A 20,639-nucleotide genomic window follows, 5' to 3' on the forward strand; every position below is an offset into this window, starting at 1 on the left:
TACCCCCAGGGCTGGTCCCATAGTTGGCTACCTTGGGCTGGATCACTGGGCCCCCTGCAATTGTTTTTCATTTAATTTCCTAATAGACTTCTGAGTCGAGTCTTGCTCCCCGGGCTAAAATTTGGCAGCCGTCCCCTGTTCAGGCCACTCTAGAAACTGACCACAAGCTACCAAGGAGGACTGATAATTCAGCTAGCACTCGAAAATGAGTCCTTTTAAACACCTAATAAACGATGCAGCAAGAACAATATTACATTTTATGGAAGTTGTCATTTTACCCTGTGTGTAGTGACAAAGAAATGGTAATTCAGTTGTACAACTTGTGTAGTCCTTGTCTCCGCCGCTGCTTTTCAGAATTTGACATTTTGCAGAATGGCCTAAGCAAAGCAAAAAATAAAATAATGTGAGACAAAATGACAATAAAAAAAACAAAGTAAAAAGAAAATATGTTCAAACCAAAAAGCAGAACAGGAGGGACTTCATCACCAAGGAGAGCGTCAAATAGAGTTGTCAATGCAGAAGCTTCCCAAGTAGGCGCAAGTGCACAACAATCTTAATCATAAAGCTATAATTAAAGATTTAAAAATCATGCAGGTTGTAACTAATTATTTTTAAATTGGTTTAGTCAATCACAGTTCAAATCCCTAAAAGTGTTTTAATTTTGAGATAAATTTGAAGCAAGTATATAGGTGACATTTAAAAACAAATTGAATGAAAAGGCATATTGAGATTATTGTGAAAACTGCTAACTATGGAGCTTTTTATTACTGAAACAACTAAATAACAAAGGGCCTGATTCATTAAGGATCTTAACTTGAGAAACTTCTTATTTCAGTCTCCTGGACAAAACCATGTTACAATGCAAGGGGTGCAAATTAGTATTCTGTTTTGCACATAAGTTAAATACTGACTGTTTTTTCATGTAGCACACAAATATCAACTTTAAATTTCAGTGTATAAATAAGCTATCAAGTATTTGTGTGCTACATAAAAAAAACGGTCAGTATTTAACTTATGTGCAAAACAGAATACTAATTTGCACCCCTTGCATTGTAACATGGTTTTGTCCAGGAGACTGAAATAAGAAGTTTCTCAAGTTAAGATCCTTAATGAATCAGGTCCAAAGATTCTAGACAAACATTTTAAACGTTTGCACTACTATTTCATTAATGTAATTGCAGTAGGAGCTTTCAATATTCAGTATAATCACAGTTATACATTATTTTATATTAAATAACAAGCCTGTTTAGCTATAAGTGGAAAACTCCATAGACTGAGATTTTCCCATTTATTTCAATGTGTGCACGCTTTGAAAACCTATTTAAATAAATGAGCACATTGGCAAAAAAATAGATTTTTATCAACAGAAATTGCTGGCATGAAAAAGAAAATCAGTGCTTCATGGATTAGAGATTTGGGACAAATGAATCTCCTTTTTGGCAATGTCTAGCAGTTTTTATAAATGTTAAAAAAAAAGTTGAAAAATCGCAACGCAATAAATCTCCCAATGAGTATGAATCTATATTAGGAGAACATTGGGTAATTCTGCAGTACATTACCACTTATAGAACTGCTGCATACTGTTATATAGTGACTATCCCTGTTATTCAGATCTCAGTGTAAAGCTATGTACACATCTATGCAATTACCGTGCAAATCACACAATTCACAACTGTTCGTTCAGACATTGCAAGAGTGTGTACATTCCCATGATCATGTTTTATCGTACCAAAACACATCGCATATGTTGATTTGGTTTTTTTAAACTTCCTAAAAATCACGATCAACAATGTAAGGATGTTGGGCAAATGTGGAAGTGTGCATGCACTCACGAGCAGCCACATAGGCAGATATCTGTAGTGTGCGTACAGAGTCAGATGAAGATCACAGATCTGAAGGTAAGATGTGTAAGTGTGTACGCATGAATCGCCACCCTCATCAGGATTTTCAGTCATTGGTGAAATTGTTCTACTTTGCAAGGACCAACAAATAGAACATTGTGAGAATGACTCTATGTAGGTGGAGTAATTAAGAGGTAATCCAGATGAATTAAAGAAGTATTCAAATTTGAGATATCATTCCTGATTGTGGGATAACTGTGTAATTGCTTGTACTTCATTTGTACTTTACTCCGTAAAATTGTTTAACTTGTTCTAAATGTCATCTGCTTGCTATTAACCTATTTTCTCCCACAGACTAGACTGTATAATAAATGAAAGTCATGACTGCTCTGTATGTGGCACTGGGGTGAGTTGGGGTGTCACCACAGGTAAGCAGGTACTATTCCTACATTTACAAACCTCACCTCTGAGCTGGCTACAAAACAAAGGAGGTAATTGGACACATAGAGTAGAATCTGTAGAACACAAATGGAATGTATACACTCTGTTTCATATAAAGGTGCATTTGACACCACAATAACCCTACATTAGGGGAACAAATGCCGAAAATCACTTCCCTGTGCTATTGGGAACCCTGCTCCTTCTACTATCTAATGCTCAGTCTGTGGTGTCCTGCTTTCCTTCAGTCCCCTCCTCACATAATGACACTGACTCGGTCACATACTGCTCTTCCTCAGTATAATGGCACAAATGGACAGGTAACTGTGTTCTACTGGATCAACTACTTTATCTCCTGAAATACTGAACATTCTGAACAATAATACACAGGGTAAATAACAAACTTGCAGAAGATGAAGACTGAATACACAAGGAGCTCAGACCCCGGTCACACACACCGTAAAGAACACAAGACAAAAATAAGCTATGCAGACATGTATTCTTGTTTAGTTACATAGTGAAAGATTTCAAATAAAAATATAATTGTTTTGCAAGAAAATTTAAAAATATAATATAATAATATTATATTATTATAGAATATAAAATTCAGGAATAGAGCAATCTCATTGTTACATGTTTTAGTGGTTTTGCACCAATCAGGAACTCCAACTGCTGAATGATACCCAATGTAAGTGGATATCAACAAACGTTAGGAAAGGAGATATAGCTATAACAAATAGATTTAGCATATTACTCTATAGCAGTGCTCCGCAACCTTTTTTCACCCTTGGCACACCTAAGCCCTTCCCAGAAATCCACAGCACACCAAAAGTAAAAATATACAAAAAAAAAATTAGGAATTACAAAGTGCATAGACAGAAATTACATTTAATTGTTATTTTTTATGTGATAAATTTAACATTGTAGCTAATAACATTTTATTTTCTTATAACTAATATTAACTATGTTAGTTTATAACTATAATTAAAATTAACATTTAACTACAACTAATGTGATACCTGTGCTTGTTTTAATCACAATAGTTTTATATTCGGCTTAATATTTGACAGAGCAACTCGAAATTCTTGGTCAAGACCCTTCAAGCACAACTGCTTTTTTTTTATTAAAACTAAAGATGAAAAGCTTTGTTCACATAGATACGTTGTAGAAAATGGGAGCAGAACTGGGATAGTCTTGTCGGAAATCCAAGAATATTCTTCCTTAACCACAATCCAGAAAACATCCATTGGAACTCCACCGAATATCAATTTTACCGTCCAGTCATTCTTCAAATTAAGAAATTCCTCTCGAATCTGAAGAGAAAGGGCTTCTGTAGAATTTTTGGCATTAGTTGCAAAACGATTTCGGTTGCAATTATATTGCTCCGTATTAATTGTGTAAAAGTATTGCTGAAACCTCTGTTGTAGCAATGTTAAAGGTTGTTGAGCCAAATCAAATATGATCTGCTTGTTTTCAGTCGCAATGTGGTTGGACCTTTTGTACATTTCTAGTGATCCTTGTCGTAACTTAATTTGCCAAAGTTTGAGTTTCAGTTTAAATCCGTTCAATTTGTCGGAGCATGTCAATAAATCTTCATTATGACCTTGCATTTTTTTTATTGAGTTCATTCAGGTGCTCAAATATGCTATCCATGCACGCAAGTTTGGCTATACAGTGATTATCTTTGTGTCGCTGATGCAGTTCAGGCATGTTTTTGTTTAATAGAAAATTACCAACCTTGTAGCGAAGCTCAAATGGTCTTGCCAGAACTTTTACCTTGAGACAGCCAACGCATTTCGGTGTAAAACTATAAGGATTGATATTTGGATCCCATTTCTGCGCAAAAATTTGCAAATTAAAGGCTCTTGTTTATGATGTTGACGCATTAGTTCATCGTTTGCAATAGTCCCTATGGCAAGTTTTTGACCATTAATACCTCCCGAGGTATGCAGCAATGTGTAATTTGTATGGACAGATTTTGTCGTTTTACACACGAGACAAACCCCTTTTTATCACCCATTATTGCTGCAGCACCATCTCTGCCAAGACTAATGCAAATAGTCCATTGAAAACCATAAGCTTCGAAGAAATCATTTGTTGCTTGAAAAATTTCCTCGCCAGTAGTCTGCTCTGGAAGCTCTTTGCAAAATAAATAAATGTTATTTTATGGAGTCCTCATCAACGAAACGAACAATACTTATTATTTGTGCTCGGATTTTAATATCTGTTGATTCGTCGACTTGAAGTGAAAATTTCTCAGACGTTTTCAATTTTGTAATCAGTGTTTCCAGAATATCGTTTGACATATTGTCAATATGTCTTTTAACAGTATCAAACGAAACTTAGCTCACTTCCTTAACTTCATTAGGTCCAAGCATTAATCTAACGATTTCCATGCATGCTGATTTAATAAGTCTTTCATCGATAGTATGTGTTTTTTTCAGACGTGCAATTAATTTTGCAACATGGTAACTAGCTTCTAACGCTTTCTCAGAAACTGTGATGGACAACCTCATAAATTGTCTCTATTTAGATTTAGGTTTAAAAGCCGCTGAAAATATTGTTTGTCCGTGTTGGCGCAACATAGCGAATCAGTTTACTTGGCACCATTGCCTCGTTTGAAAGTTGTTCTCTGCAAATTACGCATTCTGGTTTCGGAGCTGCTTCTTCACCACACCACGAAAATCCATATGAAATGTATTCTTCATTGTACTTCCTTTTTACAATCTTTGCTTTTTTTACAACCTTTGCTTTTTTTACAACATTGCCCGTGCTGGGTTCATCATTATGTGTCAGTGAGGTTGGACATTCTTTAAGCAAACACTTGGTCATATTTAAAATGATATAAAAAAAATATATAAATAAAATTATCTATATTGTTTTTGACACAAAAGAACACTCCCACAAGAAATGTCATTGATAATTATTTTAGTCTCTGCAGCAACGCAGCAGATAGCAGATGTGATTATTGGCCAAATGTTTTCTCAACGTGTAATTATTGTTCCTACCTCAGTCCTCACGTCTCTCGCCCACAAGACAACGAGTTAGCGACAGCAGCAGAGAGATAAGGAACACGCTTGCGGGAACTTCACAGGTACGCGATACATTCATAAGTGTCACCCCCGGAACATAATAATAATATTAGTAATAAACTCTTTATTTCACTAAAATATTTTACAAAGAAAAGATATAGAACAAATGGTGAAATTATTTCCTTAAGGCCAGGTCTTTCTGACGCATGTACCGCCATAAATCTTGTGCTTTTCCTTCTGTTGGAGGCATTGCGCCGCGGCACACTTAGCAACATCTCGGGGCACATTGATGTTCCACGGCACACTGGTTGAGGAGCACTGCTCTATAGAAACTGTCTGACTAGAACAATGAGTAGAGTTAGGAAGATTTTTCTTTTTAATGCTACACTCTCTAGGGGTCATATGCAAATAAATCAACCTGAAAGGAGAATAGACTTATGGGTAGTGCCATTCATATTGCAACAAATTGAGTCACTGCTTTATCCACAGGGTTTCTGAAGGTGGATGTTCAGACTCACCACAAGCCTGTGTTATTCTCTAAAAACCCAATGGGCATGGGGTATTTGTGAGACTGTCAAACAAAATACAACATAAGCTGACCACAACTTAATTTCTACAAGCCCAAAAATTCCAGACACAACTTTTTTTAAAGCCCCTCACACCTCTCGCACTCACTCCCTTCCTTGCCATAGTTCCTAGTTATTCTTAAAGGTTTTAGCCAAAATTGTACCTGAACAAACAGACTCCATCTTCATTCTCTTCACTGTAGGCTCAATTTCCAGATGGTGCTTCCCCCATTCAAATACAACATCCTTTTCTAGTTTACTGCAGAGCGCTACCCGTTCTATCTGGTCTTGACTGAGAACTTTTGTCCACACGGTCAAGCCTGTGATGTTGCCACTAAATGATTCAATTTCTTTGAATGTGCCTCCATAGGAGTCCTGATCTTGCCCAATGATGAAGATACCTTCCTTGATGATATCTTCTGATGCAGACCGATTAGAGTAGTCTTTCCATTTGCCATCAGCATAGACAGTCGTGGTTGTGTTCCATTTTTGCCAGGTTACACAGAAATGATGCCACTGTCTGTCATTGGGAAACATGGGAGAAAATTGTGAATGCTTGCCGTGGACTATAATGGCAAACCGGACAAAACCTTCTTCATCAATCATTCCCCGCAACTGAAACTCATTACTGAAGTTGGGCACGGCATATGAAAAGATGGTTGTAAAGCCTTTATTTGTGTTGTCCCACTGGATATATGCACAGGCCGTAATCTCTGGTATTGATGGGAAGAGCGTTATTAACTTTGCATATTTAGTATCCGTTTGTTTCTCAAAAACCAGGACAGTCTGTGGCTGAAACCCTAAAAGTAAAGGGGAGAAACAAATGTGCTTAGTGTGATCTTAAAGACCCATTTCAAAATCTTATTTAGCAATAAAAACTGTTGGAAGTATGAAAATATAATGTCGGAGACCATGTCTGGCTGACTTCTATGTAACTCATTTAAGTAAATAAAAGTAAATAAAATAAGTAAATAAAAGTGGAAAGTAATTAGATCATCGCCATCTACACTTTTCTGAAAAGTAATACTTAAACATATTGTTATGAATTGCTGTTCCATATATCTTCATTACTGCTAGGTCTTTTCTAAACAAGCCAACTATAAAATGTTTACAATAGTAACACTTCAATAGCATTATTTTATCAATCATACATAAAAATGTATATTTTCTTGGAATTATAAACAAGTCTGTGTGTGTGTGTGTGTGTGTGTGTGTGTTAGGGAATTTAGACTGTAAGCTTCATTGGAGCAAAGACTGATGTGAGTGAGTTCAGTGCTGCGGAATTAGTGGCGCTATATAAATAGCAGACGATGATGAAGTCACACAGATGAATTACCAGATATTTTATTTTTGTGTACTAAGCATCAAAGCATTGTATCATGATTGGCATTTATAAAAAGTGGAAAATAAATGGGAATTAAAGTGTACCCTTTATTGGGCAACTGGTTTCAGTTGCAGGACTAGCTGGATCTGTCCTTGATGAATGGTATACAGAAATGAATAACTAGGTTCTAATAGCTGTCATTATTTCAACACATACTGTAAAATAAGTGACAGAGGAAAAAGTCAGCGAAAAAAACGAATGGGCTCCGGATTGGGTGGCTTTGGTCTTACAGTTTTTTAAGATATCACCGTTTGTCAAACATCAAAATACCAAATATCATTTGCCAGAATCAATCATCAGATTTAAACACAATGGGCCTGATTAATTAAGGATCTTAACTTGAGAAACTTCTTATTTAAGTCTCCTGAACAAAACCATGTTACAATGCAAGGGGTGCAAATTAGTATTTTGTTTTGCACATAAGTTAAATACTGACTGTTTTTTCATGTAGCACACAAATATCAACTTTAAATTTCAGTGTACAAATAAGCTATGGCAAAGTGGTTAGCACTTCCGCCTCACAGTGCTGGGGTCATGAGTTCAATTCCCAACCATGGCCTTATCTGTGTGGAGTTTGTATGTTCTCCCTGTGTTTGTGTGGGTTTCCTCCGGGTGCTCCGGTTTCCTCCCACACTCCAAAAATATAATAGTAGGTTAATTGGCTGCTATCAAAAATTGACCTTAGTCTCTGTCTGTGTGTGTGTGTATGTTAGGGAATTTAGACTGTAAGCTCCAATGGGGCAGGGACTGATGTGAATGAGTACAGCTCTGTACAGCGCTGCGGAATCAGTGGCGCTATATAAATAAATGGTGATGATGATAATGATGATGAAGCTATCAAGTATTTGTGTGCTACATGAAAAAAAAGTCAGTATTTAAAAGGAGTGTTAAGGAAATGAGAAACAGAATACTAATTTGCACCCCTTGCATTGTAACATGGTTTTGTCCAGGAGACTGAAATAAGAAGTTTATCAAGTTAAGATCCTTAGTGAATCAGACCCAATATCATCATTTGAGTTAAACATCAGAATCAGACTTATGTCCTTTTAGGAAATATTTCTTTGTCAGTCATATACCTCAATTACGTTCACATGCAATACATCATAACATCATATTACACTCATATTGCTGCTGAGTAAAAAGCAAAATAGTAAGTGAAACATGATTCTGATACACATTTAGCAATGGACAGATCATTCATTACTCATCGTTGCGCTTATCTGTTGCCTGTCACGAGCCGCGGCGGTACTCACAGCCGCCGTGGCTCGCTTCCAGTGCGCCCCGGCGTCCCGGCCGTCACCATGACGACCGGGACATCACTTCCTCCTAACTCCCGACCGTTGCCAAGGCAACGGCCGGACGCTCTGCAGGGTAGCGCAGAGGGGACAGCGTGGCACGTGCGCAGAGACACTTAATAGCCTGATGGCTATTAAGCTATAATTTATTAATCAGCCAGCCCCTGGGAATACTTACAGAGCTAGGCTCTGATTGGTCCACTTGTATATTTAAGGCAGTGAGGTCTGCAGCCTCACTGCCGGTTATAGCTTCTGTTACCAGTCTGCTGACCTGCTCTGCTCCCTGTTCCTGTCCTTTGGATATTCTGTTGGATTGCCCGTGTATGACCCCTTGCCTGGATTTGGACCCTGCCTGTGTTTCTTGTGACCCCGACCTCTGGTGTGTTTACCGACCTTCCTGTTTGCTCGTGACCCTTGACCTTGGCTTGTTTATTGGATTCCCTGTCTGCTGCCGGCCTTCGACCCTTGCCCGGACTTCACTCCACTTTCCTGGGTTCTCCCTAGCCGGTACGCACTTCACGACCCTCTGCTAGTCTGCGGCCAAGTCTGTCCCCACCACTAGGGGCTCCAGTGAAAACCTGACTGGCAGAGCAGACTCCGGGTTGTGCTGTACCAGCTAGAGGGGTTCCTAACATTGCCTACAAATAGTTGGTTTTATACTTCTGTGCCAAGATAGTCCGCCTAGCACACTTCAAGATTCAGGCCTACTCTCTGCTCTTGGGAGGTGGCTTCGTAAACTAGGAGGGCTAGTTTGTGGGGAGAAGGAAAATGTCATGTGTAAACTTACACCAATTTTGGCATAAAACAATATTAGAATGAGGGGGCACTGCCACTGTTTTCATCACATGTGATGCTTTTGTTTATTTTAAGCTTAACAGGCAAAGCATACTTTGCCACCAAAGGTAAGTGTAAAAAATTGTCCTATTGAAAGTATTAGACCAATCTCCATCAGATCAAAACTGGTGCTAAAATCAAGTCCTTTTGCTGAGTATCAAATATCTGTGCACCCTTTCACACAACACGAAACATCAATAAATATATTCCATAATCATCCATTTATCTTAATTCAGTAATCTTGCCCCCACTGGTCGGGAGCTCTAGACACATCAGAGCTCCTACTCTACACTTAGAAAGGTATGTTCATTACGACTGATATGAGACACACTGACACATTCCTCTCTGACTTTTTTCCTGAATGATTAAAGAGCTTTTATTAGCATATTTTGGCAATGCTACTCGGTTCCTTCAGGGTAACAAATGACAAAAACAAAAATGTTTTTTCAGCAATTCGGACTGTGTCTTTATATACATTTTATGGGGCATATAACATGGTTCTATAAATGAATGGAATTAAATATTAGAAATCACAAACTATTTTTTATAATTAAGCTTTGTTTGACATCTTGGACTCACATTTGATAACTACTCTGGTGTTAGTATGTAAACAAGACTGATATTACATGGGACTTTTATATGTGCAAACTTTTCATCCATCAAGAACTTACTTGGTTTAGTGTTTTTCTCATTTATCCAAATAGGGAATTGCATCAAATTTCTGTTCAGTCTTTGGACTCCTCTTGTGTCAGAGAGCAGAGATGCAAACTTGTATTTGCAGTAATTTTCAGCTTGCTGATGAGCAGTGGGCTTGCTAACATACTCATACACACCATGACGAGTTTCAATGAAAATGTCAGAGGTATAGGAACCTGTAAACCAAAGTATTGTGATTTTCAAGTAAGTATAAACAATAAGAAAACAGCAAACAACATAATTATATGGGGCAGAACAGTGGCTTAGTGGCTAGCACTTCTGCCTCACAGCACTGGGGTCATGAGGTCTTGGTCATGGCCTTATCTGTGTGGAGTTTGTATGTTCTCCCCGTGTTTGCGTGGGTTTCGTCCAGGTACTCCAGGTTCTTCCCACACTCCAAAAACATATTAGTAGGTTAATTGTCTGATATTAAATTGACCTTAGTCTCTTTCGGTCTGTGTGTATGTGTGTGTGTGTGTGTGTGTGTTAGGGAATTTAGACAGTAAGCGCCAATGAGTCAGGGACTGTTGTAAATTCATTGTACAGCGCTGCGTAATTTAGTGGCACTATATAAATAGTTGATGATGATGATCATGATGATAATTGAAGGTCCCTGAAGTTGTGAAGCTCCTGGTATCTAAAACATACCTTGATTGATCACATCATTGATTGTAGGGGAAAAACTACCGATTGTACAAGTGGTACACTTGTATTATGTACAAGTGTTTGTTTAAAACATTTATTGCTAGTGTTTGTTGGGGGAGTTTGTTGAGGGCCTGATTGAAGAACACTGAACACATGTGTTTCTTAAACATATGTATTCATTGTAGAATGGCTGCAAAGCCAGTGATGGCTGCATAACTAGTGTGTATAGCTCTAAGTGTATAGTTACAGGGGTAAAAAATGTAAATAGCATAATTCAGAGTTAAACCGAAGTTAAACAGGAGGAAACAGGATAAGAACATTCTGCCCATTACCACAGCTACACATAGACAACAGTCAGTATTCACCTGCAAGTCCATATTCTACTCCTGATGTCTTCATCTCTCCCTGGCTACAAGCTTCAAACCACAAGAAGACTGTTTTGGACTCTGATCTTATTTTCTACTCAGCACGTGAAAGTTTGTTTTATCTGTCAGTTTATTTTCCCTGCAACATCCCCTCAGCGTGCTGTACTACTTGCTCATCCACTCCCTACCCATGATACAGCTACTTCAGTCCTCTATCTCATCATTGTATTTTCAATTGTACTCAAGGCTTTATCTGCCATACAAGAATAAAGAAATGACACTAAGTTTGAACCACTCTCCTCTCTCATGACTCTGCAATAACTCAGCTACTCCATCACCTGTGCCTTATTACTCTTGATTCAACAATTCCACCCATGCCCCCACATGGCTACCCACATTATTACATTTACCCTCCCCCCTGTCAAACTCTTCCAAGCCTCCTCACACCCGCTGGAATATTAACTTAATATTAATTATTGATTTTCAACAGTTTTCCACCTCTCTTCAACAGCTTCTCTCCCCAATTTCTACATTCTCTTCCCCTGTTATGGTAGTTCTTCATTTTCACCATACCGTAGCAACTGCCGATGATCAAGTGGCTCCAGCACTCTTTATACTGTGTGTAGACTTCGTTGCAAACTGTAACACATTAAAGCAACAAGAACTCTACAAAAACTCTCTCGTAAAGTAAAACGTCACTGGGGTAAATCCTGTACCTCTAATGATTTCAGCGCATATACTGCTATCTACCACTCCTATCATAATGCTCTGGACACTGCAAAACAAACATACTTCCTATATCTCATCTATGCTCAGGCTTCTAAACCTAAACGCCTTTTTAACACATTTAAATCTCTTCTAAACCCTCCCACTCCAAACCCTCCGACTACCATCGGTGCCCAGGATCTTGCTTCCTATTTCAAGGACAAAATTGACAAGCAATCAGTTCAATTGTCAGAGAGCTCAGGATTAGATGAGTGAGATCCTGCTGTCTCAGTAGGAGTTGGCTAGACTTCCTTAGAGGTGCGGAGTCTAACAAGGTGGAAGGTATTCACTAGAGACTCCGGCAAGGGAATTTGGGCTTCAGCGGCTTCCACCCTACAGGTCGCGGCCCTCTAGGAAAGTTTCCAGTGAGACATATGGAGAATACTTGATAACAGAAGAAATCCAATTCGGACATCAAATGTTGATAATAACAATTACCACTTTATTGTAAAATATAGTACAAAGTTCACTGAAGGTTGTGTACACTGTAGATGATGATAACGATAATATACAGAGAATAGAGACCATCAATGAAATTCAATAATGCAGACAGAAGGCTAATAGCAAATCACCACTATACCACTAAGGAGTGGAACATAATACAAAGTTCAATGAAGTACTGGAGATGAACAGTTCAATTAATCCAAATGCAGCAGCGATGAGTAACAGCTCACTATAAAGATGTCAACGAGCCTGCATAGACAACAATGTAAATGACATAAATAGCAAATGTTGTTCCCACGGGTAACTGCCACAGGAATAGGTAGCAGATGTTGATCACAATGATTACCACAAGTAGTGGAACTGGTGCACAGAGAACAACAAAGTCCAGAAACACATAGCAGCGATGAGCTACAGGTTACCACAAGATGGGGAACAAAACAGCAGCAATCAGCGGTGCAGACAAGATGATTAGCGAACGTTGAACACAACGATTACCACAGTAGTGGAACTGGTGTATAGCAATTAGCAAAGTCCAGATACAAGCAGCGATGAGGCACAGCTTACCACAAAGATGTAGAAGACAGCAGCAGGAGTCAATGGTGCGGACCAGTTGGACAATAGAAGTTGGTCACAACAATTACCCAAAGGTGTAGAACATAACAGTAGTAGTCAGCGGTGTAGGCCGAAAAGGCAGTAGATGTTGATCACAGCGATTACCACTAGTAGCGGAGCAGGTACTTTGAGATCAGCAGAGTCCAGACACACAGCCACGAAGAAGTACAGCTTGCCACGGGGATGTAGAACATAACGGAAGAAATCAGTAGTGCAGGCTGAGCAGGCAGTGGATGTAGATCTCAGCGATTACCACTAGCAGCGGAACAGGTACATTGAGATCAGCAAAGTCCAAACACAAAGCAGCGAAGCAGTTCAGCTTACCACGGAGATGTGGAACACGGCAGTAGTAGTCAATAGTGCGGGCTGAGTAGGCAGTGGATATTGATCACAGCAATTTACCACAGGTAAGCGGAATATGTGCATAAAGGTCAGCATAGTCCAAACACAGCAGTGAAGTACAGCTTACCACGAAGACTTGGAACACGGCAACAATAGTTAATAGTGCAGGCCGAGTAGGCAGTGGATGTTAATCACAGCAATAACCACAGGTAAGCAAATCGATGTGTAGAGGTCAGCATAATCCAGACACCCAGCAGTATGGAAGCACGATTACCACAGAGATATGGAACACAGAGGAGGCATCAGAATCAGGTCAGGTATGACTTGAAGAACCAGCAATGCACAGGTGAAAGGAGGGACCTTATAAAGAGAGACTGACCAATAGCAGAACTGACCAACACACAGGTGAACTAATCACAGATACAAGGCATAGCTGACAGCCTGTACTAAGAAGAGAGATTTAAAGTGACAGTCAATATTTAGGGGCTTGGGTAGAGACACCTGGGGAACGGAATGTGACAGTACATCCCCCCCCCCTTTAAAGGTGGTCACCGAACACCTAGGACTTGGCTTCCTGGGAAATTTGGCATGAAATCTTTTCAATAGAAGAGGTGCATTGACATCAGATGCTCTTAAGATCTCTCCTCAGGGCCAAAACCTTTCCAGTCAACTAAGTATTTCAATACCCCTCAAGAGTACTTGGAATACAATAACTGCTTAATCTCAAACTCTTCAGATTGCTGGATTTCAGGCTGAACATGAGAGGTAATAGGAGAAGAGAACCGATTTATGACCTAAGGTTTCAAAAGAGAGATATGAAAGGTATTGGTAATCCGAAGAGCTGAATGAAGCTGAAGTTTAAAACACACTGGAGAAATAACTTGAGAGATCTTATAAGGACCAGTATAGCGATGAGCAAACTTCATACAGGGAACCTTGAGACTAATATTCTTAGTCGATAGCCAAACTTTGTCACCAACTCTCAAAGGAGGCACAGCTCTATGTTTCTTATCTGCAAATAATTTGTAACAAGAAGAAGATTTCTTCAACACTCTTCGAACTTGTGCCCATATGGAAAGAAAGTCCTGTCTCAATGAATTAACAGCTGGAACCTGGGTAGAGGGTAAGGCCGAAAACTCAGGAATTCGAGGATGAATACCATAAACAATAGAAAAGGGAGTTGCAGAAGTTGATTCATGAAAAGCATTGTTATGCACAAATTCTGCCCATGGTAACATATCGATCCAATCTTCTTGGTTAGTAGATGAAAACATCCTAAGAAAAGTCTCTAAGTCTTGGTTAACTCTCTTCGTTTGCCCATTGGTCTGAGGATGATATGAAGAAGAAAACTTGAGCCGGATTCCTAAAAGATGACACAGAGATCTCCAAAACTTGGACACAAATTGGACTCCTCTATCCGAGATGATCTCTAAAGGGCAACCATGAAGACGAAAATCTCTTTCACAAAATGTTGGGTCAAAACAGCAGAAGAAGGCAGACCAATCAGAGGGATGAAGTGTGCCATTTTGGAAAAATGGTCAACAATAACCCAGATAGTATTATAATTTTTGCTAGCAGGTACATCAGTAATAAAGTCCATCGAAATGTGAGTCCATGGTTTAGAAGGTACAGGAAGAGGCTGAAGAAGACCCAACGGAGGTTGACGTGAGGATTTGTGTTGGGCACAGACTGCTCAGGTAGCTACAAACTCTTTAACCTTAGACTGACATTTAGGCCACCAATATTGTCTGGAAATCAAAAGTCTTTCGAGCTCCCAGATGTCCAGCAAAACGTGAGGCATGAAACCAAATCAAAAGTCTCTTCCGTAAAATGAGTGGAACAAAAGTTTTCCCTGGAGGAGGAGTAGGATTCTTAGAAAGATTAATGGCATTAAGATACTTTGGATCCAGAATGGGACGATCCCAAAAATTTTCAGGTTCAACATTATCAAAAGCTTGTGACAATGCATCAGCTTTCTTGTTCTTTGGTCCAGGCTTGAATGTAACATGTAGATTAAAAAGTGAGAAGAAAAGCGACCAACAAGCCTGGCGAGGATTTAGGCATAGAGCAGATTGGAGATATAGAAGATTTTTGTGATCAGTAAAGACTGTAACAATATGTCGAGCCCCTTCCAACAAATAGCACCACTGACCCAATGCTAATTTAATAGCCAACAACTCAGAACACAGAATGCCATAATCGGGTAAGTTCATATATTTTCTCGTGTGCAATGTGTTTTTAACCATCCTTTCTTGAACTTGGGTCACTACTGTGTATCCAATGACGCTTAAAACACTATGTATTGATCATTATTGCGCTGTAATGTTTCTTGCATATTTATCTGTACAGAGATTTTTAATTAAGAGAAAAAAACACTGCTTGTCATAAATTTTATCTGTGATTGTGTCGATATATCTATTTTTGTTTGCATTGTAAATGGTGCATTAAGCTGCTCCTGGGACTCACACTCTCAGTATCTGATATGCTGTACCAATTTTTATTTGTGAATGTGTTTTTGTCTGGGCACTACTAATGATTTGGGGGCACTACTATATCATAATGTTATTTGGGGCACTATTGTGGCATAATATGATTTGGAGGCACTATTGTGGCATAATGTTATTTGGGGCACTATTGTGGCATAATATGATTTGGAGGCACTATTGTGGTATAATATGATTTGGGGACACTATTGTGGCATAATGTTATTTGGGGGCACTATTGTGGCATAATATGATTTGGGGGCACTACTGTATGGTATATGATTTGGGGGCACTACTATGCCATAATATGATTTGTAGGCACTACTGCATGGCCAAATATGAATTGAGGGTAATATTATGTGGCATAATATGACCTTGGGGCACTACGATGTGGCATAATATGAACTGGGCGCACTACGGTGTGGCATAATATGAACTTCTGCCAAAGGCAAGTCTCAATGTTGAATATGATGGGAGCCCAAAGAAGTTGCTTTACCGGGGCCCAAAATTCCTCTGGTCATCCCTGCCTGTGAGTCAAAAGGGTAGACGTCTCCAGGTAAATAATCTAAATGTTTCCTATCTAATCAAACTGATGGATCACATCCAATTATCTCTCACCCACCTCCTCTATGCCCCTTCATTTATATACTGTGTTATTTAAAATGAATAAAAAAGACGCATATCCAGTTACTGTAGTAAAAAAAAAAAAATTCTCTGACATTTTGCTGCTGATGGAAATACTTTTAATGCGGCCGTGTGGGTTCAAATGATCATTCAATAGTTATGTTTTTTTCTGATATATTTGTTAGAGTTTTATTTCATGTGGAATGATTCATGAAAATTCTGTCATTACTATTTATGTTACCTATATGTGTGTAAGTATTCTGTTGTTCTTTCTTGTGGGAGATTTGAAAAAAGCAAAACATTGGTTTCCTACAGTGGCGCCTGTATAATTGGTGGTATTGCTGTAGTATGGGGTGGCGTGGTGGTGGCATTGCTGTAGTGTGTTTCGGGCTTAGTATTGCTACGAAGTAGGAGAGGGTATTGCTGTAATGTGGGGGGTGATGCTGGCTGCTGTAATGTGGGGGGTGATGCTGGTTGCTGTAATGTGGGGGGTGATGCTGGTTGCTGTAATGTGGGGGGTGATGCTGGTTGCTGTAATGTGGGAGGTGATGCTGGATGCTGTAATGTGGGGGGTGATGCTGGTTGCTGTAATGTGTGTGGGGGGGTAATGCTGGTTGCTGTAATGTGGGTGGGTATTGATGTAGTATAAGTGTGTGTGGGGGAGGTTATTTATTGCTGTAATTTGGGTACTAATAATGTATTGTCATGGTATTTATTGATGTAATTGGGGTGCTAACAATGTAATGTTGAGGGTCATTAGGAGAAATAAATACCCCCACACACAGAGACTCATACTACATCATATTGTACAGCACCAGCAACGTGCACTGCGCCAGCATCAGTGTGCAACAATATAATGCATGGAGCTCACAACACGTGGGCCTGTGTGCTTTAAATGCCAGGGCTGACTTTTAGTCCCAGTCTGGCCCTGATGAGAATAGATAATAAAAAAAGGTTAGGAAAAGATAATACATAAACAGAAAAAAGTCACCAATGTATTATAGTGTTACCATACTACTACACTGGTTAACTGATGCTGTCAACAAAGCAAGAAACTGTGTTTTCACAAGCAAGAAATCGCTAAAACAATCTAGACTGTATATTAATTTGAATACACACAAATTATATAAATGTAGGAACAAAAAAACAGCTCAAAAGGACATGATTTTATGTGTTTTATAGCACTATTATTCAAATTTACATATTTCAGTCAAAACCAAAACAAAAGCCTGATTTTTCCTCCCCCCCAAAAAAACACCAACCAAGCATGAGGATCATTTTTGATACAAAACTAAAACACAAGGGGCCTGAGGTCATTAAGGAAAGTAAGGGACAAACCATATTACAATTCAAGGGGTGCAAATTATTTTATTACTTTGCACATAAGATAAATACTGGCTGTTTTTTCATCTAGCATACAAATACTTGATAGTTTTATTTTTACTCTAAAATTTAAAGTAGCACTGTACTGAGAGGGCGCAATGAGAACAAGCGGTACATATATATGTCATAAAACAATATGCTGTAATAAATCTTATATGTATACTGCTAATTAACAAGTAAAAAAACCGAGTGTAGGCAGCAAATAAATAAACATAGATTCGCACCATCGGCACAATATTTACAGCTCTCTCATGATAAAGTAGCGTTGTTCCCAGCAAATGGAATGCTCTTATTGCGCCCTCTCAGTACAGTGTGATAGATTATATTTCATGAGGTGCTGCATACATACAGCGAGAGCGCCCTGACCTCCCTTCTTTTTCTGAAATTTAAAGTTGATTTAGAACATTTCCTATCCCAAATATAAATCTGTTCCCACATTTTAAATTTACCTCCTCCTCCAATGCAACATGGTTTTGCCCAGGTGCAAAGTTACTCCTTTTTTCTGCTTTGCTCTCCTTGATGACTCAGGCCCAAGGTGTTTGGTTTGTTTATCTCTAGTACCTACCTATTGGATGTGTCTGATTTGATTCAGGCTTACTCCAGCAGCTGCATACACAAAGCACCTGCAACAGGAGATTATACACTTAAATAAACATTTGTCATGCAGTGTTGTATATAGTTTTTGAATGAAAGCAGCATCCAATCAGAAATGAAACTATAAACATTAATGGCTCCCGCATACTTAAAGAGGCATGTCACATTGAATTAATTAACAAGATAGTTGTAGAAAACGAATAAAAAAGCAAATAAATGACCTCCCCTACTTGAAGGCCAATCTGATCAATAGAGTAACTAGCACACTAACCACCCCAGCCAGCAAGCCTGCCCTCCTGAGTTTAAGCTCCGCCAGTAAACCTTTTTATGGCTCCAAGGTCAATCGGGGCTAACAACTTGTAGAAGAGAGCACTGCTAGCCCATGTATGACTTTATGACTCTCAGGCAATTGGATAGACAGATGTGACTGCCCAATCAGCTGCCACATACCAATACGACCAAGCCCTAGCTTTTTACGAGACGGTCACAATTTCTACTGGTCAAAATGGTTGTGGCATTTTGGGAAAGGACTATGGAATTGCCAGAAGTGGGTTTGGTTTGGGCAGATACGAAGCTTGGCCTAACTTTCATCTGACAACATGCAGAGTAGATCAAATCAAAAGCTTGGTGTAGGTAAATACATGTATATACAGGGCCCAGGAAATATAAGGAATACACAAGTTAGCCAAAGTAAACAAAAGAAACAAATGCTGTTGATGACAAAGTGGGGTCAGCAAGCTGGCTTTAGAATTTTGTCTATGTGGTCTTTGTCTGCCTATATATTTTAAGATGAGTAAAGTCAGTAAAGGGTAATGGTGAACTTATCTGTACATGTAAGATTACCCAGGCATGTATGAGACCAAAGTGGAGGTTATGAATTTAATTGTCAATGTTAGAGGACAATAAAATAGAAAAAAATTAGCCTCCACCACACAAGAAAGAGGCCTGCTACAGCTAACCACTGGAATGAAAGTGTCCTCAGAATTCCTATTACCACCATTTACCCAAGTATGCCTACATAGTATATCCCTTGTGTCAGGATCAGGATTAGGAGCAGGATAAGAATTATTCCCCTCTCCCACCCATCCTTTCTCCTCCATCCTGCAGGGCCTGAGGCAGAAACAACGGGGAAGGTGGAGAGAGATATGTTAGGGGCCAGGAGGTAACAATCTTCTCTCTACTTCTACCATAATGGTGCTGCCTGAGACAAAGGCTTCGTGGGATTGTCCCTGATGAAATTACTTTAATTTTGCATTAAAATTCTGTAGTTGAACTTAAAATAAAGTGGGTCCAATATTTTACATGTTAGAGCAGTACACCAAGAACGACATATACATTATTGAACCTGTAGTTGACAGCTAACTAACCAACGTTGGGCCATGGATCCGCACTTACAAACTTTTACCTTTTGTTATTTGCTTGGATTTCCCACTTGATTCTTTGACATTCACATTGAACCACATTTGCCCTTAAAGTTTCTGGAGACCAGAAGGCAAGGATCTGACCCCCATGTATTAATATGAATGGCAAGTCTCACACTCCAACAGCATAACATCTACCCAAGTTTCTTGAAATATATATTATATATTCCTTTCTCTATTCTCAAGTTCGTGATTGTACCACTGAGTTTAAATGGAGAAGGTCTTCACTTCCCTATAGCCCTGGACCCTCGGCTATTGCCCCTAAAGCCCTTATTATAATCAACCATTGTTTCTTTATAAATAAAATGTAGCAATTCTAACTTACCAGCAAGAGGGTGAGTAGAATCTCCAAAATGGTGAAAATTGTACCAGTTAAGCCTTCTGATCTCATACTTGGAAAAATAGAGAGAAAAGTATTATGAGTGCTAGAAGTAACATTTTTTAAATCACTAGGGTAGATTTAATGTGCTCATCCTTACAGAAGAAAATTTAAATTCTTACATTTAACCTCAAATTGAGAAGATGATTTTAAATGCAATAAACTGACTGAACGCACACTGTGCACTAGGAAATTACTAAGAAAATAACTAATTTGGGGACTAATAAAGTATATTTGTCCCCAAATGTCTTTAGTTAAGTAATACACAAATTGGGTCTGAGTCATTAAGGAAAGTAAGGCATACTTGCCACCATTGGCAAATCATTTTCCTGGAGCTCCGGGGAGCAGGTGGGCGTGTGGGGGCGGGCTTGGATAATCGGGTCATTAAGTCACGTCTCCTTTATTTAATTCACCGAATAGCTGGGTTCTGGGAGGTTGCCCTGCTCTCCCGGGAGTCCAGGAAAACTCCCAGAAATTTGGGAGTCTCACGGACATT

The 20,639-nt window shown here is 39.0% G+C and overlaps 2 protein-coding genes across 3 annotated transcripts in view; one reads left to right on the forward strand and one right to left on the reverse strand.

Moving 5' to 3' along the window:
• The window catches only part of PSMB7 (proteasome 20S subunit beta 7), a 979,390-nt gene that overhangs the window by 753,679 nt on the left and 205,072 nt on the right, over positions 1-20,639 (forward strand). The gene's annotated exons all lie outside the window — the stretch shown is intronic.
• ADGRD2 (adhesion G protein-coupled receptor D2) overlaps positions 1-20,639 on the reverse strand; it is a 322,961-nt gene that overhangs the window by 284,716 nt on the left and 17,606 nt on the right. For both annotated transcript variants that reach the window (XM_075184713.1, XM_075184714.1), the window contains exons 2-6: positions 20,090-20,156; positions 18,315-18,372; positions 10,062-10,262; positions 6,042-6,677; positions 279-377 (exon numbers count right to left, since the gene is read on the reverse strand). In XM_075184713.1, the coding sequence (XP_075040814.1) occupies positions 279-377; positions 6,042-6,677; positions 10,062-10,262; positions 18,315-18,372; positions 20,090-20,155 (1,060 nt within the window). In that variant the 5' untranslated portion in view covers position 20,156. The remainder of the gene's footprint in view (positions 1-278; positions 378-6,041; positions 6,678-10,061; positions 10,263-18,314; positions 18,373-20,089; positions 20,157-20,639) is intronic.

This window comes from Mixophyes fleayi, chromosome 9 (genome assembly GCF_038048845.1).
Source record: "Mixophyes fleayi isolate aMixFle1 chromosome 9, aMixFle1.hap1, whole genome shotgun sequence".
Taxonomy (NCBI): Eukaryota; Metazoa; Chordata; class Amphibia; order Anura; family Limnodynastidae; genus Mixophyes; species Mixophyes fleayi.